This window comes from Periplaneta americana, chromosome 2, assembly GCF_040183065.1.
Source record: "Periplaneta americana isolate PAMFEO1 chromosome 2, P.americana_PAMFEO1_priV1, whole genome shotgun sequence".
Classification (NCBI taxonomy): Eukaryota; Metazoa; Arthropoda; class Insecta; order Blattodea; family Blattidae; genus Periplaneta; species Periplaneta americana.
Window position 1 is genome coordinate 86,895,299 of NC_091118.1, and position 16,924 is coordinate 86,912,222.

The 16,924-nt window shown below is 35.5% G+C and overlaps 1 protein-coding gene across 3 annotated transcripts in view; it reads right to left on the reverse strand.

Moving 5' to 3' along the window:
- LOC138694384 (CDK5 regulatory subunit-associated protein 2-like) overlaps positions 1-16,924 on the reverse strand; it is a 382,662-nt gene that overhangs the window by 179,455 nt on the left and 186,283 nt on the right. For all 3 annotated transcript variants that reach the window (XM_069818071.1, XM_069818072.1, XM_069818070.1), the window contains exon 2: positions 13,582-13,649. In XM_069818071.1, coding sequence (XP_069674172.1) covers positions 13,582-13,649 — 68 coding nt within the window. The remainder of the gene's footprint in view (positions 1-13,581; positions 13,650-16,924) is intronic.

Below are 16,924 nucleotides of genomic sequence, written 5' to 3' on the forward strand. Positions count from 1 at the left end.
CTTGACGTGAAGTCAGCACGATACTAAATTTCGATTATAGAAGTAGACGGATAGAAGTCCATCGCTGTGGAGTAATGGCTAGCATGTCTGACAGTGAAATGAGGGGGCCCGGTTTAAATCTTGGTTGGGACAAGTTACCTGGTTGAGGCTTTTTCCGAGTTTTCCCCTCAAATAATTGAATTAGAATTGCTGGGTAACTTTCGGCGTTGGACCTCGGACTCATTTCGCCATCATAATTGTATTGTTAGTGTAATTATGCTATTAAAAAGTAAAGGCAAAGTCAACCCCATGACAGGCTAAATCGGCCCAGAGGGTAGAGAGAGGTTAAGGCTCCCAACTTTACAGAAATAGGCATTAATGACAGTAGGATGTCAGTTCTACGCCTTTACCTCCAAGGAAATGCCCCTGGTACTCATTTATGTTAGAGCAGGAGTCGTCAGCACAGAGCACCCTGAGGCTAGCATCTTTTACCCGCGGAGAACACAGTGCACCATGGTGCACTCGTAGCTGCTAGCGGGTATGCTCTCTACCTCTTCCTGCTGCACGACAGTGCACACGGGACGGCACCGCTTACTCTTTGCACATTTCAGCGAGTGCTGACGACCACTGTGTTAGAGGATCAGTAGACCTCAGGACCATCGTGCAGCCGGAAGAATAAGATCAATGAAAAAATCTACGACCTCTCGGAATTCGAACCCGCGACCTTCCGGCTTACAATGTTACGCCTTAACCGTTACAGTGCGCCTCGTAATTATGCTATTATTACTTACTTACTTACAAATGGCTTTTAAGGAACCCGAAGGTTCATTGCCGCCCTCACATAAGCCCGCCAGCGGTCCCTATCCTGTGCAAGATTAATCCAGTCTCTATCATCATACCCCACCTCCCTCAAATCCATTTTAATATTATCCTCCCATCTACGTCTCGGCCTCCCTAAAGGTCTTTTTCCCTCCGGTCTCCCAACTAACACTCTATATGCATTTCTGGATTCGCCCATACGTGCTACATGCCCAGCCCATCTCAAACGTCTCGATTTTATGTTCCTAATTATGTCAGGTGAAGAATACAATGCGTGCAGTTCTGTGTTGTGTAACTTTCTCCATTCTCCTGTAACTTCATCCCGCTTAGCCCCAAATATTTTCCTTAGCACCTTATTCTCAAACACCCTGAACCTATGTTCCTCTCTCAGAGTGAGAGTCCAAGTTTCACAACCATACAGAAGAACCGGTAATATAACTGTTTTATAAATTCTAACTTTCAGATTTTTGGACAGCAGACTGGATGATAAGAGCTTCTCAACCGAATAATAACACGCATTTCCCATATTTATTCTGCGTTTAATTTCCTCCCGAGTGTCATTTATATTTGTTACTGTTGCTCCAAGATATTTGAATTTTTCCACCTCTTCGAACGATAAATCTCCAATTTTTATATTTCCATTTCGTACAATATTCTGGTCACGAGACATAATCATATACTTTGTCTTTTCGGGATTTACTTCCAAACCGATTGCTCTACTTGCTTCAAGTAAAATTTCCGTGTTTTCCCTAATCTTTTGTGTATTTTCTCCTAACATATTCACGTCATCCGCATAGACAAGCAGCTGATGTAACCCGTTCAATTCCAAACCCTCTCTGTTATCCTGAACTTTCCTAATGGCATATTCTAGAGCGAAGTTAAAAAGTAAAGGTGATAGTGCATCTCCCTGCTTTAGCCCGCAGTGAATTGGAAAAGCATCAGATAGAAACTGATCTATAGGGACTCTGCTGTATGTTTCACTGAGACACATTTTAATTAATCGAACTAGTTTCTTTGGAATACCAAATTCAATAAGAATATCATATAATACTTCCCTCTTAACCGAGTCATAAGCCTTTTTTAAATCTATGAATAACTGATGTACTGTACCCTTATACTCCCATTTTTTCTCCATTATCTGTCGAATACAAAAAATCTGATCAATAGTCGATCTATTACGCCTAAAACCGCACTGATGATCCCCAATAATTTCATCTACGTACGGAGTTAATCTTCTCAAAAGAATATTGGACAAAATTTTGTACGACGTCAACAAAAGTGATATTCCTCGAAAGTTACCACAGTTGGTTTTGTCCCCCTTTTTAAAAATAGGTACAATTATGGACTCCTTCCATTGTTCTGGTACAATTTCCTTTTCCCAAATAGCAAGTACAAGTTTATAAATTTCTCTATATAATGCACTCCCACCCTCTTGTATTAATTCTGCTGGAATTTGATCGATACCTGGAGACTTGTACTTTTTCAGATTTTCTATCGCAATTTCGACTTCTGAAAGCGTGGGTTCGGGTATAAATGGCTCAGCAGTTTGTATTTCAATTTCATCCCGATCATTTCTATTTGGCCTATGTACATTTAGTAGTTGCGCAAAATAGTTTTTCCATCTGTTTAGGATTGATGGAGAGTCTGCAAGCAAGTCACCATTCTCATCCTTGATCACGTTTACCCTTGGTTGATATCCGTTCTTAAATTCCTTTATACCCTTATATAAATCTCGAATGTTTTTATTCTTACTATTTGTTTCTACCTCATTCAGTTTTTCCTTCAAGTAACCTCTCTTTTTAATCCTAAGTGTACGACTTGCTTCCCGTCTTTCATTGAAATAATTATCTCTCTTCTCCTCAACTGGATCCTGTAAGAATTTCAATTTTGCCTGTTTCCTTCTTTCTACTACCATGCAACAATCTTCATCAAACCACGGTTTCTTTTTCTTAGTTTCATAATAACCTATGCTCTGTTCAGCTGCAATTTTGATATTGTCTCGGATATTTTCCCACATGCTATTAACATCTAACTCTTTGTCAACTTCGTCGGAACTTGCTATTATAGTTGTAAAATTTATAAAAGAAAATAAATAAGCTATAAAAAAAAATCCTTAATAAGTGTAAACATTTCTGGCACTATCGGTACAATAATAAGACTTTGTGAAATCAACACTGTAAGAAAGATTGCTTAATAAATTAAAATTTGAAAAATGTATAATTTTATTATATATATTATATCGTCGTTGTTACTGCAATAACTCCTATGTGACATATCTACCGATTTTCAGACTTTTGTTCTATTAAATAACTTACATAGTGATACAGCAATCTCCTTATGTAATTATATTTCTTTGTTTCGAAAATGTAAGAATTTACAGTCCTCTATGTACGGTTGCCATAAGAATGAATAAATGTGTTTTCTCTAACTACTGAAAATTTTTATATTTTGCACATAGGAGTTATTGCAGAAACAACGACGACATATTATATTTTTGGCTTCTGAGAAATTAGCGCTTCTTTTTATTTCCGACATTTTGTTAACAAAACACTATCTGTTCGCATTACCAACTATAACAATGTCCAGTTAACTTAGCGAAATATTTATATATAATACACACTGAAGGGTTAAGCTCTCGGTAATAATTAAATTGACGAACGGTTGACGTTTATAATACTGGCCCTAGGTCGTTCTTTTACTACAGAAAGTACAATGTGTATCTGCTCACTAATTCACACAGAACGTTTATTTTTAGCACAGAAAAAACACAGTCGTGTGAGGAAAGTGTCTTCAGTAAATAAACATAATAATGAATATTATGAGAGCTAAGGAATCAAAATACAATGCAATTTTATACTCTTGACGTCGCTCTTACAAAACAAACAGCAGCGATAACATGGATTATCCCAACTTCTCCGCTCTCAAGAACAAGCCGCCAGGAATAGCTTGTCTTCTGAGTATTAAAAAAAAAAATACGACGGTTTACATTCTTCTCATAGTTAAAAAGAGGAAAGAATGTTAACTACAACAGTCAAATTTCTGACACTTGCTAGACTATTCCAATGTTACCACTTCAGAATCCTTTACTGGAGTAATGTAAAACTGCTATGTCATATCTATGGTGAGGTGATATGATGTTTTGTTGAGAAATATCAAGAGTAAGAACAAAAGTGAACAGTCAGTCGGCGTCTGCTACAAACATACGAGTCACTAATGCAACAAGCCAGGAGGAGTGAATCCTATTTGTAACAGAATATCAGTGTCCGCAATTGCGACTCTCAATTTACATAATATGTCATACAATAACTGAAACGCAGAAAGTAAAAGGGTCTGTTGGCGCACAACTAAAATGGAGAAATTTCCATTTGTTAAAGCATATTATGTCATATTTTAATAGCTGAAGTACGAGCGCAAAATAATGCTTCAATTTTAGAATGTTGTTACGATGTTATGGAAACTATTAAAATGCCATAAGGCTTAAAAGTTAATTACGACTAGAGACAGACACAGTATAAAGAACATTTTACCAAAATATTACATTAATTTATATGAAATAAGAAATAAATATTTCAATGTCAAAATACGAGTATCTTCGCTCCTAAAACATTGTAAATAATAACAAACTGTACGTCATTATTTACAATTCAAGCATTTAGAGATTAATAGTTTTATCTAGATATTTTAATATGTTAACAAATAAAATACAATAAATATGAATAATTAAAGTTATTCAGCATCATCAAATCCCTACTTGAATGCAATAATTAGGTAACAATTTTTTTAAACTGAAGAAAAATAAGTCTTACATCGACTGGACTCAACAACACTTACAATAAAATACATTTGCCAATTAATATTGTTTTGTTGAATGAAAACCTCATAAAATTTCAAAAAGAGGAGAAATTAAGTAGGCTATACAGCAAAATGTATATTAGAAACCCGTTAAAACATTAATCTACGTGTATATAAATAGACAATGCAACACTGAAAAGACTTTAACTGGATTCGAAAAAATGAGCCAAGGTGGACTCGAACCCCTTATTTTGTTTTGGCTTCTGGAATTCATAGAAGCTACGAGGTCAATATCTCTAAAGGAAAATTAAAAGATTTCGCTTGTCCATGGTAATCCCGAAATATCGATGGAATGAGTTGCTTGGACTCTCCATGTGTTTCCTGAAAAAATCCCTATTGTCTCCCTATAATATGCACCTGTAAAATCCGGTTCAGTGGAAGTTACGGGAATATTAACGGGGAGGGATCGCACAAAATATGAAATAATATTAATATTGTTACGAAATATGAAAATTTTATAAAAACAATTATGAAATACGCATTTTTTTTTCGTGTTCATTGCATTCTACACATCGAGAATCTTGAAAATCTTTGTTCCCATACCGCTAGCAGGAATGGTTTAAAATATGAATATTCGTATTTTGGACCTGCTGTATTATTGCACCAAGGTACTAGGGCAGTCGATAAATAAATCAGCGCTCTTAGCGATGAGCATCGGAATCTTTTAGTACGTAATAGAGGAGCGATTGTTGCATAAATGTGGAATATTAAAAGTCTATAAGTAACCATATTTTGTGAAAACAGGGACTGTTTCTGATTTGTAGCATATAATACGGTCCTAACAAATATTCAGGAGGAGCTGCATAAAAATCCAAGTTGCAAGATGAAAAAATGCAACTCTAGGCTATGCTTTAGGGTATTAAAAGAATCTTATGGGAGAGAAGTCCTATCACAATTAACTATTGCAAGATGGGTGGAAGCGAGGCACTCACTTTCAAACAAGAGCTGACAACCAAAGAGCTTTAGGTCAGTCAGTGAGAGAGACATTCAGAAATGATGCTGCAGACGGAGTCCGCCATTCCCAAATTTAGCAACGAATTGTTTAATGGTAAGGGACTATATGAAGTACGTAATGACAAAAGTAACCTAAATAAATTTAGTGTGAAACAGTAATTATGTTGTCATTACTTTTCGAATGCCCTGGTATATAAAATCCTATTGCGTGTGGGGGGGGGGGGGGTACTAAGTACTTGATATTTTTAAAATATCGTATTTTTAACTTGCACTTTAATTTTTCCCATTATCACAGTAATGTGTGTTGTCATGCATAAAAATGAAATTTTCGTCGATGAAGAGATCGGATTTTGTATGACGTAATCTTTGCCGACCACTGCCTTAGATCCATTTAATTATTACTAAAAATTAAATCTTTCTTGTGCATCATCGTGCAAACTGACCCGTAAATACAAAATAAGCAGTGGAAAAAAGATCGTTCCATATTTCGGAGAAATCACTTTTCAGAGAGATATAGCCAAAACTACTTTCCGAAAACGCATATTTTCGCCAAACACTCGAAATTGACTTCAGCATTACCATAGACTCTTTCTTCTTTATACTTCGAATAAGAAAATAAGCAAAAAAAGTTATAGTATCCTTGTGCAGTACAACGAAGCAGGGAGATAAGCAGAGTTCCATTACTTCCTTAATTTCATTCACCACATTGTGAACGTTGTAATAATACGTTCATCACAACGTGCATGTAGACTTCCACTGCCGGGAAACACTCGGTACGTACTCAGTTTTATAGGATTAGAGACGTTCTGAAATTTATGAGGGATAAATTATCTTACATTATAAAAATATTAACATTTCAACGCAAATACAAGTTTTCAATTCTCTAAATACGTCGTAAAAATGTCTACATGCGTGTCTCTGTATTTATTGATCACAGGATCACATTCATTTAATTCAACAGCAATTTACCACACGTCTTTTAACTCGATATTTTAGATGTGTACTGTAAATTAAATCTTTGTCCGAATATTTTGTGATGAATACGATTTTCTCTATGGGTTGTTAAATTAGGCCAGACCTGCAGAACTCGTAAGTAGGGGAAATATGACGTCAGCCTCACTCCACTTCTATTGGGGATGATCGACTTATTTACATTCTCTGGCCGTCAGTGGCGGCATGTAATTTTCAAACAGGATTGTAATAAATTCATTGTTTTTATAATGCGTTATCTCGCTTCAAGGTTTACAACCTGTTTGATTTTCGAAAACTTTTCTCCTATCATCACCTACGGAAACAGAAATTTATATCATTTAAGTAATGAACCTTGAAAGTCATTATTAATTTCAATTCAAAATGAACACAACGAGTGACATCCTTAATTTTACAGTACATGTAAATAAATAAACAATATACAGTTTTTAATAATGAATTTACCCGAAAGTTTGTGCATTTCGTAATTCTTAATATGGACTTTGTTGAAATGTGGTTTAATATTGAAATGACGAGTAGAAATAAATTGGATGGGACACAGTAAACAAGTAATTCTTTCGTCTTCAACAACAAAATAATCATATTCCCATTTCCTTTGGGAGTAGTGTTAATTCACGGGTTTAGATTTTGCCATGTTCCAATTCTCTTTAAACTGCAGTACGCGTATTATTTGTTTGTTTCTTTACTTATTTACTTACTTACTTATTTAGGCCTACTTATTTACTTACTTAATTATTTATTTATTTACTTATTTGGCTGGAGTGCGTTGCAATGTTAAATGACATCATTGACATCCGGTCATATAGCTATCACTCATTTATCAAGGTACAATTTATTTATCGTCCTATTACTAGTAAAACCAGTTAAGGCCAGTAATACAAGTTTTGTAAAAACAGGAATTAAAATTTTATTAATCCACGAAAAATCATAATAAATTCTTCAAATAAAGTAATTGGTTAAAATTTATTTTACATATATTTTAATTTATTTATTTACCTCATTCATTTTTCTCTTACTTTCTAAAGGTATGTTCCTAAGGATTTTATTACCTGTTCATCTATAATTCTTGATAGCGTATTGTATACCTGCCGCCGCGAGAATGAATTGACGCAGCCGAGCGTAACTAAAATGTCATGACCGCACTGGTAGAAAAGGTGGGTGGGGTAAGAAAGGGGAGTAAAGAGTCGCTCTGAGGAGCTACAGTTCTGCAGGTCTGACTTAGGCATAAAAGATAAGGCACTTGTAAAGAGTAGTGCAATATTCAAATTTGATATTGGATAATAAAATAGTTTCTGAACCTCAATTTGTGAGTATATCATTTCAATACCGACTAATGTGGCACCTGATTTTCCTTAATATATACTTTTAACGTCGCGGACACGTGAATAGGATGGACTGAAGCAGGTGAACGTATGCCTCGACCATGTGGGACCCACGCATTGGTAAAAGAAGCAGAAGACGTCCAAGGAGTAGATGGCCGGACGCTTTCTGGAGACAGACTGGAGCGCAGTGGACGAGAACAGCGAGGGACAGGCAGGCATGGAAAAGACTGGAAGAAATTACGATCACTATCTAGACTGTGTATAGTTTTGTATTGTTTATACATAGTTATTTTTGTATTAGTTTCGATAAATTGAGTCCATGTTTAGTTGGTATAGTTCATGTATTTAGTTAGTTTAATTTTTGTGTTTAATTGTATGGTTTTTGTGTGTTTAGATTAGATAGTTTGTGTGTTTAGACTGTATAATTTATGTGTGCAGTTGTATATCTTTTCTGTGTTGACTATAATTCATGTGTTCAATTTGTATAGGTTTTTATGTGTTTAGTTTGTGTGTGAGTTAAGACACTATAATTGTAAAATTTGTTGTGTGTTTAGTGTGGATAGTTATGTGTTCAGACTATGATTTGTGTGTTCAGTTTGTATAGTTTTTTTTGTGGATGTTTGTATAATTTATGTGTTTATTCTGTATAGTTTTTCGTGTTTAACTTATATAGTTTGTTTATGTGTTTAGTTTGTAAGTATAGTGTAAGCTCTTTTGGACTGGCTCCCCAAGTGTAGTAGACTTTCAGCTCACCCTACACTCCTGTAGAAGGCCGTCATAGGATTTCAGGCTTTTCATATTTCATATCTTTAATTAAACATGTTACCTTAAATACTTACTGAATCTCAAGTTAAGTATCTCGGAATAATAATCGATCAGCACTTAAGTTGGGATAAACATGTTCTTTTTCTTTGCAATAGATTTAAAAAAAATTATTCATTATTTTGTTACCTACCTAACTTACGAAATTACTTGACTATTTATACTTTACGAATGGTTTACCTGGCATTAGTACAAGCTATAATACAATAATTATAGTATTATAGGGTGAAGTTGTGCTTTTAGTACCTCCCTCATGGCAATAATATTGCTAAAAATAATAATAAAAATATGTCTTAATAAACCTTTGATTAGCCCTCAGAACTATTATATTCTGAATTTAAAGTATTTAATATCCATCAAAATTTATAACAATGTCTTTGAATTTCGTACATAAAAACCGTAATATACGGAGTGTCCCAAATTGATGTACACACTCTTTGAAATACTATTTCACAGCAAACAAATGAGATAGAAATACGATTTTTGCGGTTTATGATTCAGAAGGCGGTGGAAAGCAGGGAAACATGTTCAACTGTTTATAAAGAAACATGGCGGTGCAATTATCGTTTGATGAACATAAGTGGATACTGAAATGTTATTGAAAAGTGGAGAATGTTGTTGAGGTTCAACGACGTTGGAGGGTTGAATTTGGAACATAACCACCAACAAGGGTAACTATCACAAGAATCCGAGACAAGTTCCACCGATAACGAGTGTTAATGCAGTCATGCAGGCTTTTGCACAATCTCCAAAGAAGTCAATGCGGCAATGTTCTCGTGAGACTGGTATCAGCAAATCGAGTGTTCATCGAATTTTGCAAGCTCAAAAATGGAAGCCTTACATTCCGAGACTTGTCCACGCACTAAATGAGGACGACCCAGATAGGGGACTGAGATTTTGTGAGTGGTTCTTGAACATGTGTGATGAAAGGGAAGATTTTTCAAGACTTAATTGTTTGATCAGATGAAGCCACATTTAAACATAATGGTACAATTATGTGTACTGGACTAACGAAAACTAGACGTCTTTCAAGAAAAGGCCATCAATCTTCCAGGAGTAACAGTACGGTGTGGTCAGTCTGCAGAGGAATAATTGGGCTGTAATTCTTCGAAGGGACTGTCACAGAAATACCTGAAAATGTAAGAAACCACGATTCCACGTCTTAATGACCCCTTAGAGAATGAAAATGGGTTTTATTTTCAACAAGACGGGGCTCCAGCTCACTTTCATGCCAATGTGAGGAATTTTCTCGATCGCACACTGAATCGGAGATGGATAAGACGAAGAGGAAGTACTGCGGAGTTCCCGCATCGATCTCCGGATTTAATCCCTCCAGACTTCTACCTATGGAGATCTCTAAAGGACACTGTGTACGCCACAAAACCACAAACACTGGAGGAACAGAGTTCAGATTGAACATGCCTGCAATGATATTTCATTAGTAACAATCTAGTTGGTACGTTGCTCTGTTGTACGTCGTTGTTGGGAGTATACTGTGGCGAAAGGGGGCCATTTTGAACATGTACGGGCTTAAGGAATACAAAACCGCAAATATCGTATTTCTGTCTCATCTCGTTACTGTGAAATAGTGTTTTAAAATGTGTATACATCAATTTGGGACACTCTGTATTTAATTTGTATACACATACAGTAAATATAAAACTAAAAGATCGGACAACATATGTTTGACAGAATCTAAATGTACAACTGTAGCTTATAATTGCAGTAGCAACTCCGGTCCAAGACTCTATAAAAAGATAACAGTTAAGTTACCAAACATTCACTTTGCTAATGTTTTTATTGCAAAAACTCAATTAAAATTATTGTTTAGGGAGGCAATATAAGGTTTCAATTACTGTAATACCTGTGTTTGTCCTTTTCTCTTTCTACTTTTTATTTTTGTTAATTAATTAAATCCTTGTTCTAAAATTTTGTGGAATGCCCCCTGAACAAGAGTATGTACTCTTTCTGGGGGTGCTAGAGTGATTTTTATATATAAAAACAATATTATCTTTAGTCTAGCAACAAAAATATTATTATTATTATTATTATTACTATATTACGTATTATTACTTATATCCAGAACTTCTGAGCCCTCCTGAAATACTTAGATTACTATGCAGTTTATAAAGTTCTGTATTACGTCTAATTCTCCACGCATGCTATCCACAGTGAACAGAAAATGTCGAGTTCCCATGTTAGAAAATATTGTTCTCCAGTGAGACGAATTCATACTGTTGATGTCTCCAGTCATCGTTCTGAAGATTAATGAGTAACATGCACAGACTGTGTATCACGCTTAGCTTACGGAATCTACACTTCGACTTTCTAACAGAGTCACATCTCATCCTGCACGGGACATTCCATGTGAAATCGGATATAAAAAACCTCACAAATGTGCAATTCCTCGGAAAAAAAATATATATATGTATAGAGGATTATGAGATGCTTTACTGTGTGAAGTTTTAAGTACATTAGGTTTCTTGTTTTAATGCGTTAAATTTATCGTATGCCCGTAAAAAAAACACCAGTTTCGAAGGGAATAAATTTAAAACTATTTTTTATAAGATATTCCAACAAAAGTTCATATCATAGCTGAGAGTGCGATTTTCATAACTATACATGCACCATATTTTATATTAATGTTTAACAGGGCATAAGTGTGTGTGTGTGTATACATATATACCTGATAGACTTCCTCACGGTAAACATAAAAATATCAACTGATTCTTCTATCTCTGAAGAAACTGTATCAATTTAAATTTCGACGTTTCATAAAGAAGTGGCCCTGTAAAAAAATAATAATAATTTGGGTAAATTATATATTAGCTAGGCCCAAGTCCCGTGTCGGGTAATAGTGCTTGCACGCTTCACTCCTGTAAGCATCACGTAAGCCAGAATTTTCATCCACTGCTAGCAGAAAGGCACATTAGAGGGTATGAACATGTCACAGATCCTATAATCAACAACCGCGACGTAAATTTTTTGACTGATAGGTCAATGTCTAAGGGAAACATAGAAAAATTCGAAATCAAAATCTGTTTTAAAAAGGGGGAGAAGTACTAACATCCTAGTGATCTCTTCAAAGCAGAAATTTACACCTTCAAAAGTTTGTAAGCGGCAAACTTTTGTTTTTTGCGTTAGATGGAGTTCAAAGCGAGAGAAATATTGAGAAAGAATTTAAAAGTAATCGTTGCTCAAAATATTTACTTTGTTTCCGAGTCAGAAGCAAGACTCAACCAAACGCACGTCCTTTAAAATAAAACACAAATTTGTGTAAATTAAAAGACACGAGTTCTTCAGTAAAGTCACAAATAATTAATAGCAAACCGAGACTTGACTGCAGAGGGTATTCGTAATATTAGCTTTGCCGACCTGCATAGCCTTGCTGATGGCGGTCAAGACAGATACAATATAAGGAACTTAATTACCGGGTACGAAATATTTTATTTCTATGCTTGTATGCCTTGAAACAAAAATCTGAAAGCTGCATTAAGTTGTCTTAAAACGTTGCAATATTGCCATATTTTCAGCTCTCAATTTATTTGTAGGGAAATAAGTCAAATACTAAATAAATCGACTATGTCCTAATTATTACAAAACAATGAATATGTTTTACAAATCAATATGGTCGGGAAGATACGAGCTTTAAAATAAGGTATAGTTGATATTTCGATTTTAAAAAATTATGCACCTGTGGCCGCATAAAGAACGTAATTTTCTTCATATACGGTAAATTTTGCTAATTTTTGTAAGGGATGTCATATTTATTTTTATTTTATTTTATTGGGTTAGTTTACGACGCTGTATCTAGGTTATTTAGCGTCTGGATGAAATGAAGGTGATAATGCCGGTGAAATGAGTCCGGGGTCCAGCACCGAAAGTTACCCAGCATTTGCTCGTATTCGGTTCAGGGAAACCCCCGGAAAAAACCTCAACCAGGTAACTTGCCCCGACCGGGATTCGAACCCGGGCCACCTGGTTTCGCGGCCAGACGCGCTGACCGTTACTCCACAGGTGTGGACGGGATGTCATATTTCGCAAAAACATCTGTCTCTCTCTACTCTAACTTTATTGCATAAACATATAATGAAAAGTAAAAATCGTTAGGTAAATTTTCCTAATTTAACGTCCGATTTCATATGGACACTCCCGTGCATGTATTTTCAGAGTGAACGGCGCAACATCAGCAAAACTATCGCCACTTCTCAGGGCAAACGTCCAGTTCGTAATGTTATGAACAGTATGACTGAAAAATCGGAATTTTTTTAACACGCTTATTTCCATACAAATAGCTGCAATAAAAGTATTGAAGTTCAATGTCTGAGAGTCGAATTACATTATTTATATCTGTTAATAATTCAGAATAAATAGGCCTATAATTTATAAACAACTCTATTGAGAGACTTACTGTTTGTGGGCATGATGAACTCTATAACAATATAATGACATTTCAAAAAATGCAATTTTATGAACATCGTTTAGACAGATCTGTTTAGAGTCCGGAAAACTGACTTAAATGATTACTCTATAGGGGGGGGGGGGGTTTGAACTTCCTGAATATGGCACTGAAACATATGTGGTACATATTATAATAATGTAATACATCATAAGCTATATTATTTAATACTACCGAATGTCATCCATAAAATGGAATGAAGTCTTTGTAGCATTATTTAGATTTTAGATAGACTGTACAGTAACATTTGAATGGAATTATAGTCAATAAAAGCAAAGGAGATCTCATGCACTCAAGAGTGATTAATGAATCATATTGCTTGACCGAGTCACTTCGCATGTTGCCAAGATGAAACATAGTTACATAATACGCAGTCGTACTTACATGGGATGGTTCCAATTGCACTGGCATTCGGATCCAATGTCACTTCTTGCAGTTGGCTCGGACTTGTGCTGCAACAAAGAAAAATCACATGTAGTAATATCCAGTTTCAAGACAATTGCACTGTCAGTCTTGTGACAGGATGAAACCGTCGAAGTACTGGAAAAAAAAAACCTCTGTACGTCTACATAGCCGCTTTGGCCATCACAAATCTCATATTACAAGCGAGGGCACAAGCTACTCCATAGCTCCAGAGTGAACCATGACGTGATGATGATGGTTGGGCAATTATGGAATTAAAAATGGAAGCCCAGTTTTAGAAAAAAATTATCCCAACATGAGATTGTAAAGCCCAACATCTTCACCAAAGAACATCTGTTAGTACTCAAATTCGGGCTCTTTTAGTGATATATTATTCAGTATATAATTGAGGAGGTAACTTTCAAAACGTATTTTGTCATACATTTTTTTTTTAATTTGAGATAAGGGTACCAATTGTTTCCTTGTCATCATTTACATCTTGTTCAATATTACTTACTCAACAAAAAACATCTTATCCCATTTAAAAACACTAAACAAAATCAGGGTTTCAAGCAAAAAAGGTTTTGTCCTCACTCTGTTTTTAGACCAAATAGAGTTTTGTCCACCTGACCAATGAGTGCGCTTCTTTTTACAAACAAATGAGTATACAGTCAAGTGGCATGATCAGTGTTATCAGCAGGCCACGGATGTTCGGTACGTCTGTGTTCTCCGCGCGACTACAGCTTCAGATAGGACGGGGGGTTTGTGCTGGTAGTTTGCGTTGCAAGTGCACAGTGACAGTCACAACTAATAACAAAGCGGGCACATGCAAGTATAGCATACGGACGAGGTAACCGAGTCTTGGCGAAGCCAATTACATTCAAAGAAGTGCAGGTAAGGGGACGTTTTGAGAACTCACAACATACGTGTTATTAGAAGTGGTGTTATAAAAGTTTAACAATACTACTTTGAATTGTAGGTGAATTGTTTCGTGGAGGAATTTGGAGGAGGTGAAATATTTTCTTCGAATGGAGAATTTATAATTTGTAGATTGTGCCGTACACAAACTAGAGGCTGGAAACGAGCATTCATTGAAAGACATTGCAACACAAAAAAAACATAAGGCAAGTGTAGCTTTATTGGAGCAAGAAGTAAACAAAGTACCATCTACTTCTCTCTCAAGTCGGAAGTCTACATTTTTTTCGGGACGTCTGTGAGATGATGGTGGGGGCCAACATTCCATTCCATAAAGTAGATAATGTTTTTTTTAAGAACTTCATAGAAAAATATACAGAAAAACAACTTCCTTCCGAATCAACTCTTCGCAAAAACTGTCTGCCAGATTGTTATGCAAATGTTTTAATCAAATAAGGAAAGCGGTAGGAAATAATAAGATTTGGGTTTCTGTGGACGAAACGACTGATGAAACAGGGCCATTTGTAGCACATGTCGTTGTCGGAACATTGAGTCCTGATGGACCTGGTGAAAAGTTTTTGTTAACCACAGAGGTACTTGATAAAGTGAATCATGCACCCATTGTAACACTATTTGAAAACTCAATGTCTCTTTTATGGCCAGACGGAGTTCAACGTGAAAATATCCTCCTGCTAGTTACCGATGGCACTGCTTACATGATGAAAGCAGGCAGACAAATAAAATTAAGCTACCCTAACATCTGTCACATGACTTGTCTTGCTCATTGTCTTCACAGAGTAGCCGAGACTGTGAGTAGTTCCTATCCAGATGTGGACCGGTTCATATCAAATATGAAAAAAAAAAAAAAAAAAAAAAAAAAAAAAAAAAAAAAAAAAATTAAAGGCACTACTAGGTCACAAGTATTTAAAAATATAGCGCCAGAAATTCTCTTACCTCCAAAGCCAATCATAACACGTTGGGATACTAGGTTAGGTTGGATGCTGCAAGCTACTTTGCAAAATACTACGAAAAAATAGTAGACGTGTTAGCAGTGCTCAATAGTGAGGATTGTTCTTCAATTGCCATAGCTAAAGAGTTAGTGTCGGAACAGCTAAGAGACCACATTATGTATATTGAACAGAAGTTCAAGGATTTGTCAAAATATATTAAGCTGTTGGAAACAAGTGCCATGGAAATATCTAAGTCTCTTAAAGTAGTACAAGACTTGTCCACAGCCCTAGATCAAGTCAGAGAGGGGCCCGCCCAAGCAGTGACACAAAAACTGAAAACAATTATTGACAAAAATGTTGGATATTCTGATCTTTGCCAAATACGTGATCAGCTAGCAAGTACTGAAAATCAAACACATAACAGTGACAGTGAAGACATTCAGTATTTTAAGTTTGCACCAGTCACGTTTTGTGACGTGGAAAGAAGTTTTTCGCGCTTAAAATCGGTTCTAACTGACAATCGAAAAAGTTTTCAATTCGAAAACCTTCGAATGTACATAGTCATACACTGCAATAAAATGTACAGAGCACACCATTAAATTCAATGTATTTCCCAAGGTTATTAATAAAATATATGTTGTTCTAGACTGATGTCACTTTTCAAGCGGATCTGACAGTACCTCCTTTACGGAAGCGGGGTTGGAATGAGTTTATGTTGACATTGAAGTCGGTTACTTACGTACGTGCAGCAACACAAGTCTCCAAGGTCCGGGCCTTGGTTATCAGTATGTGATTGAGGTTAGCTCCGCAATGGAGAAGTGTTATTCAACAAGTTAAATTCTATTGATTAATAAATTGTCTATTGACCATTGTGTTGTATTATGATTTTGTGTCAAAGTGGAAGAAGCAGACGGTAGTGTGAATGTTGGTGAAAGTAGCAGTAGGAGTATGAAAAGAAAGAGCCAAAGTTCTTCAAAGTCCAAAAAAAAAATATTAAGGTAGTTTCAGCATAGCTCTAGTTTTTAATCCATGTACACACAATACGAAAAGCTTTTCTTGTATTAAATTTAAACCTACACATTTCAGTGAACAGTATTATAAAAAAAAAAAGCCTAATAAAACAAGACGGGATAACATTATCGACAACTTGATGCAGACTTACTCAGTAAAAAAACGTATACTTAAGCCTGTTGATTTAAGTAAAAAGAAAAACCCAGGTGGTGAGTAACTTTTTTTATGTTTGTTACTTTTATACCAATGGAAAATAATCGTAAGGTTTCCGTTTGTAATTTTTTTTCTCTCAGTAACTAAGATCCGTAGATGAAAGATGTGAATTGCATATTTAAGTCAAATTTATTTTGTAACATCTTCCCATGAAGACTGCTTTTCACTTAAAAACTTAATATCGTTTCAAGTTTATAATTTTTCATGAAGATGTCATTTAAAATTTCAATATTAAA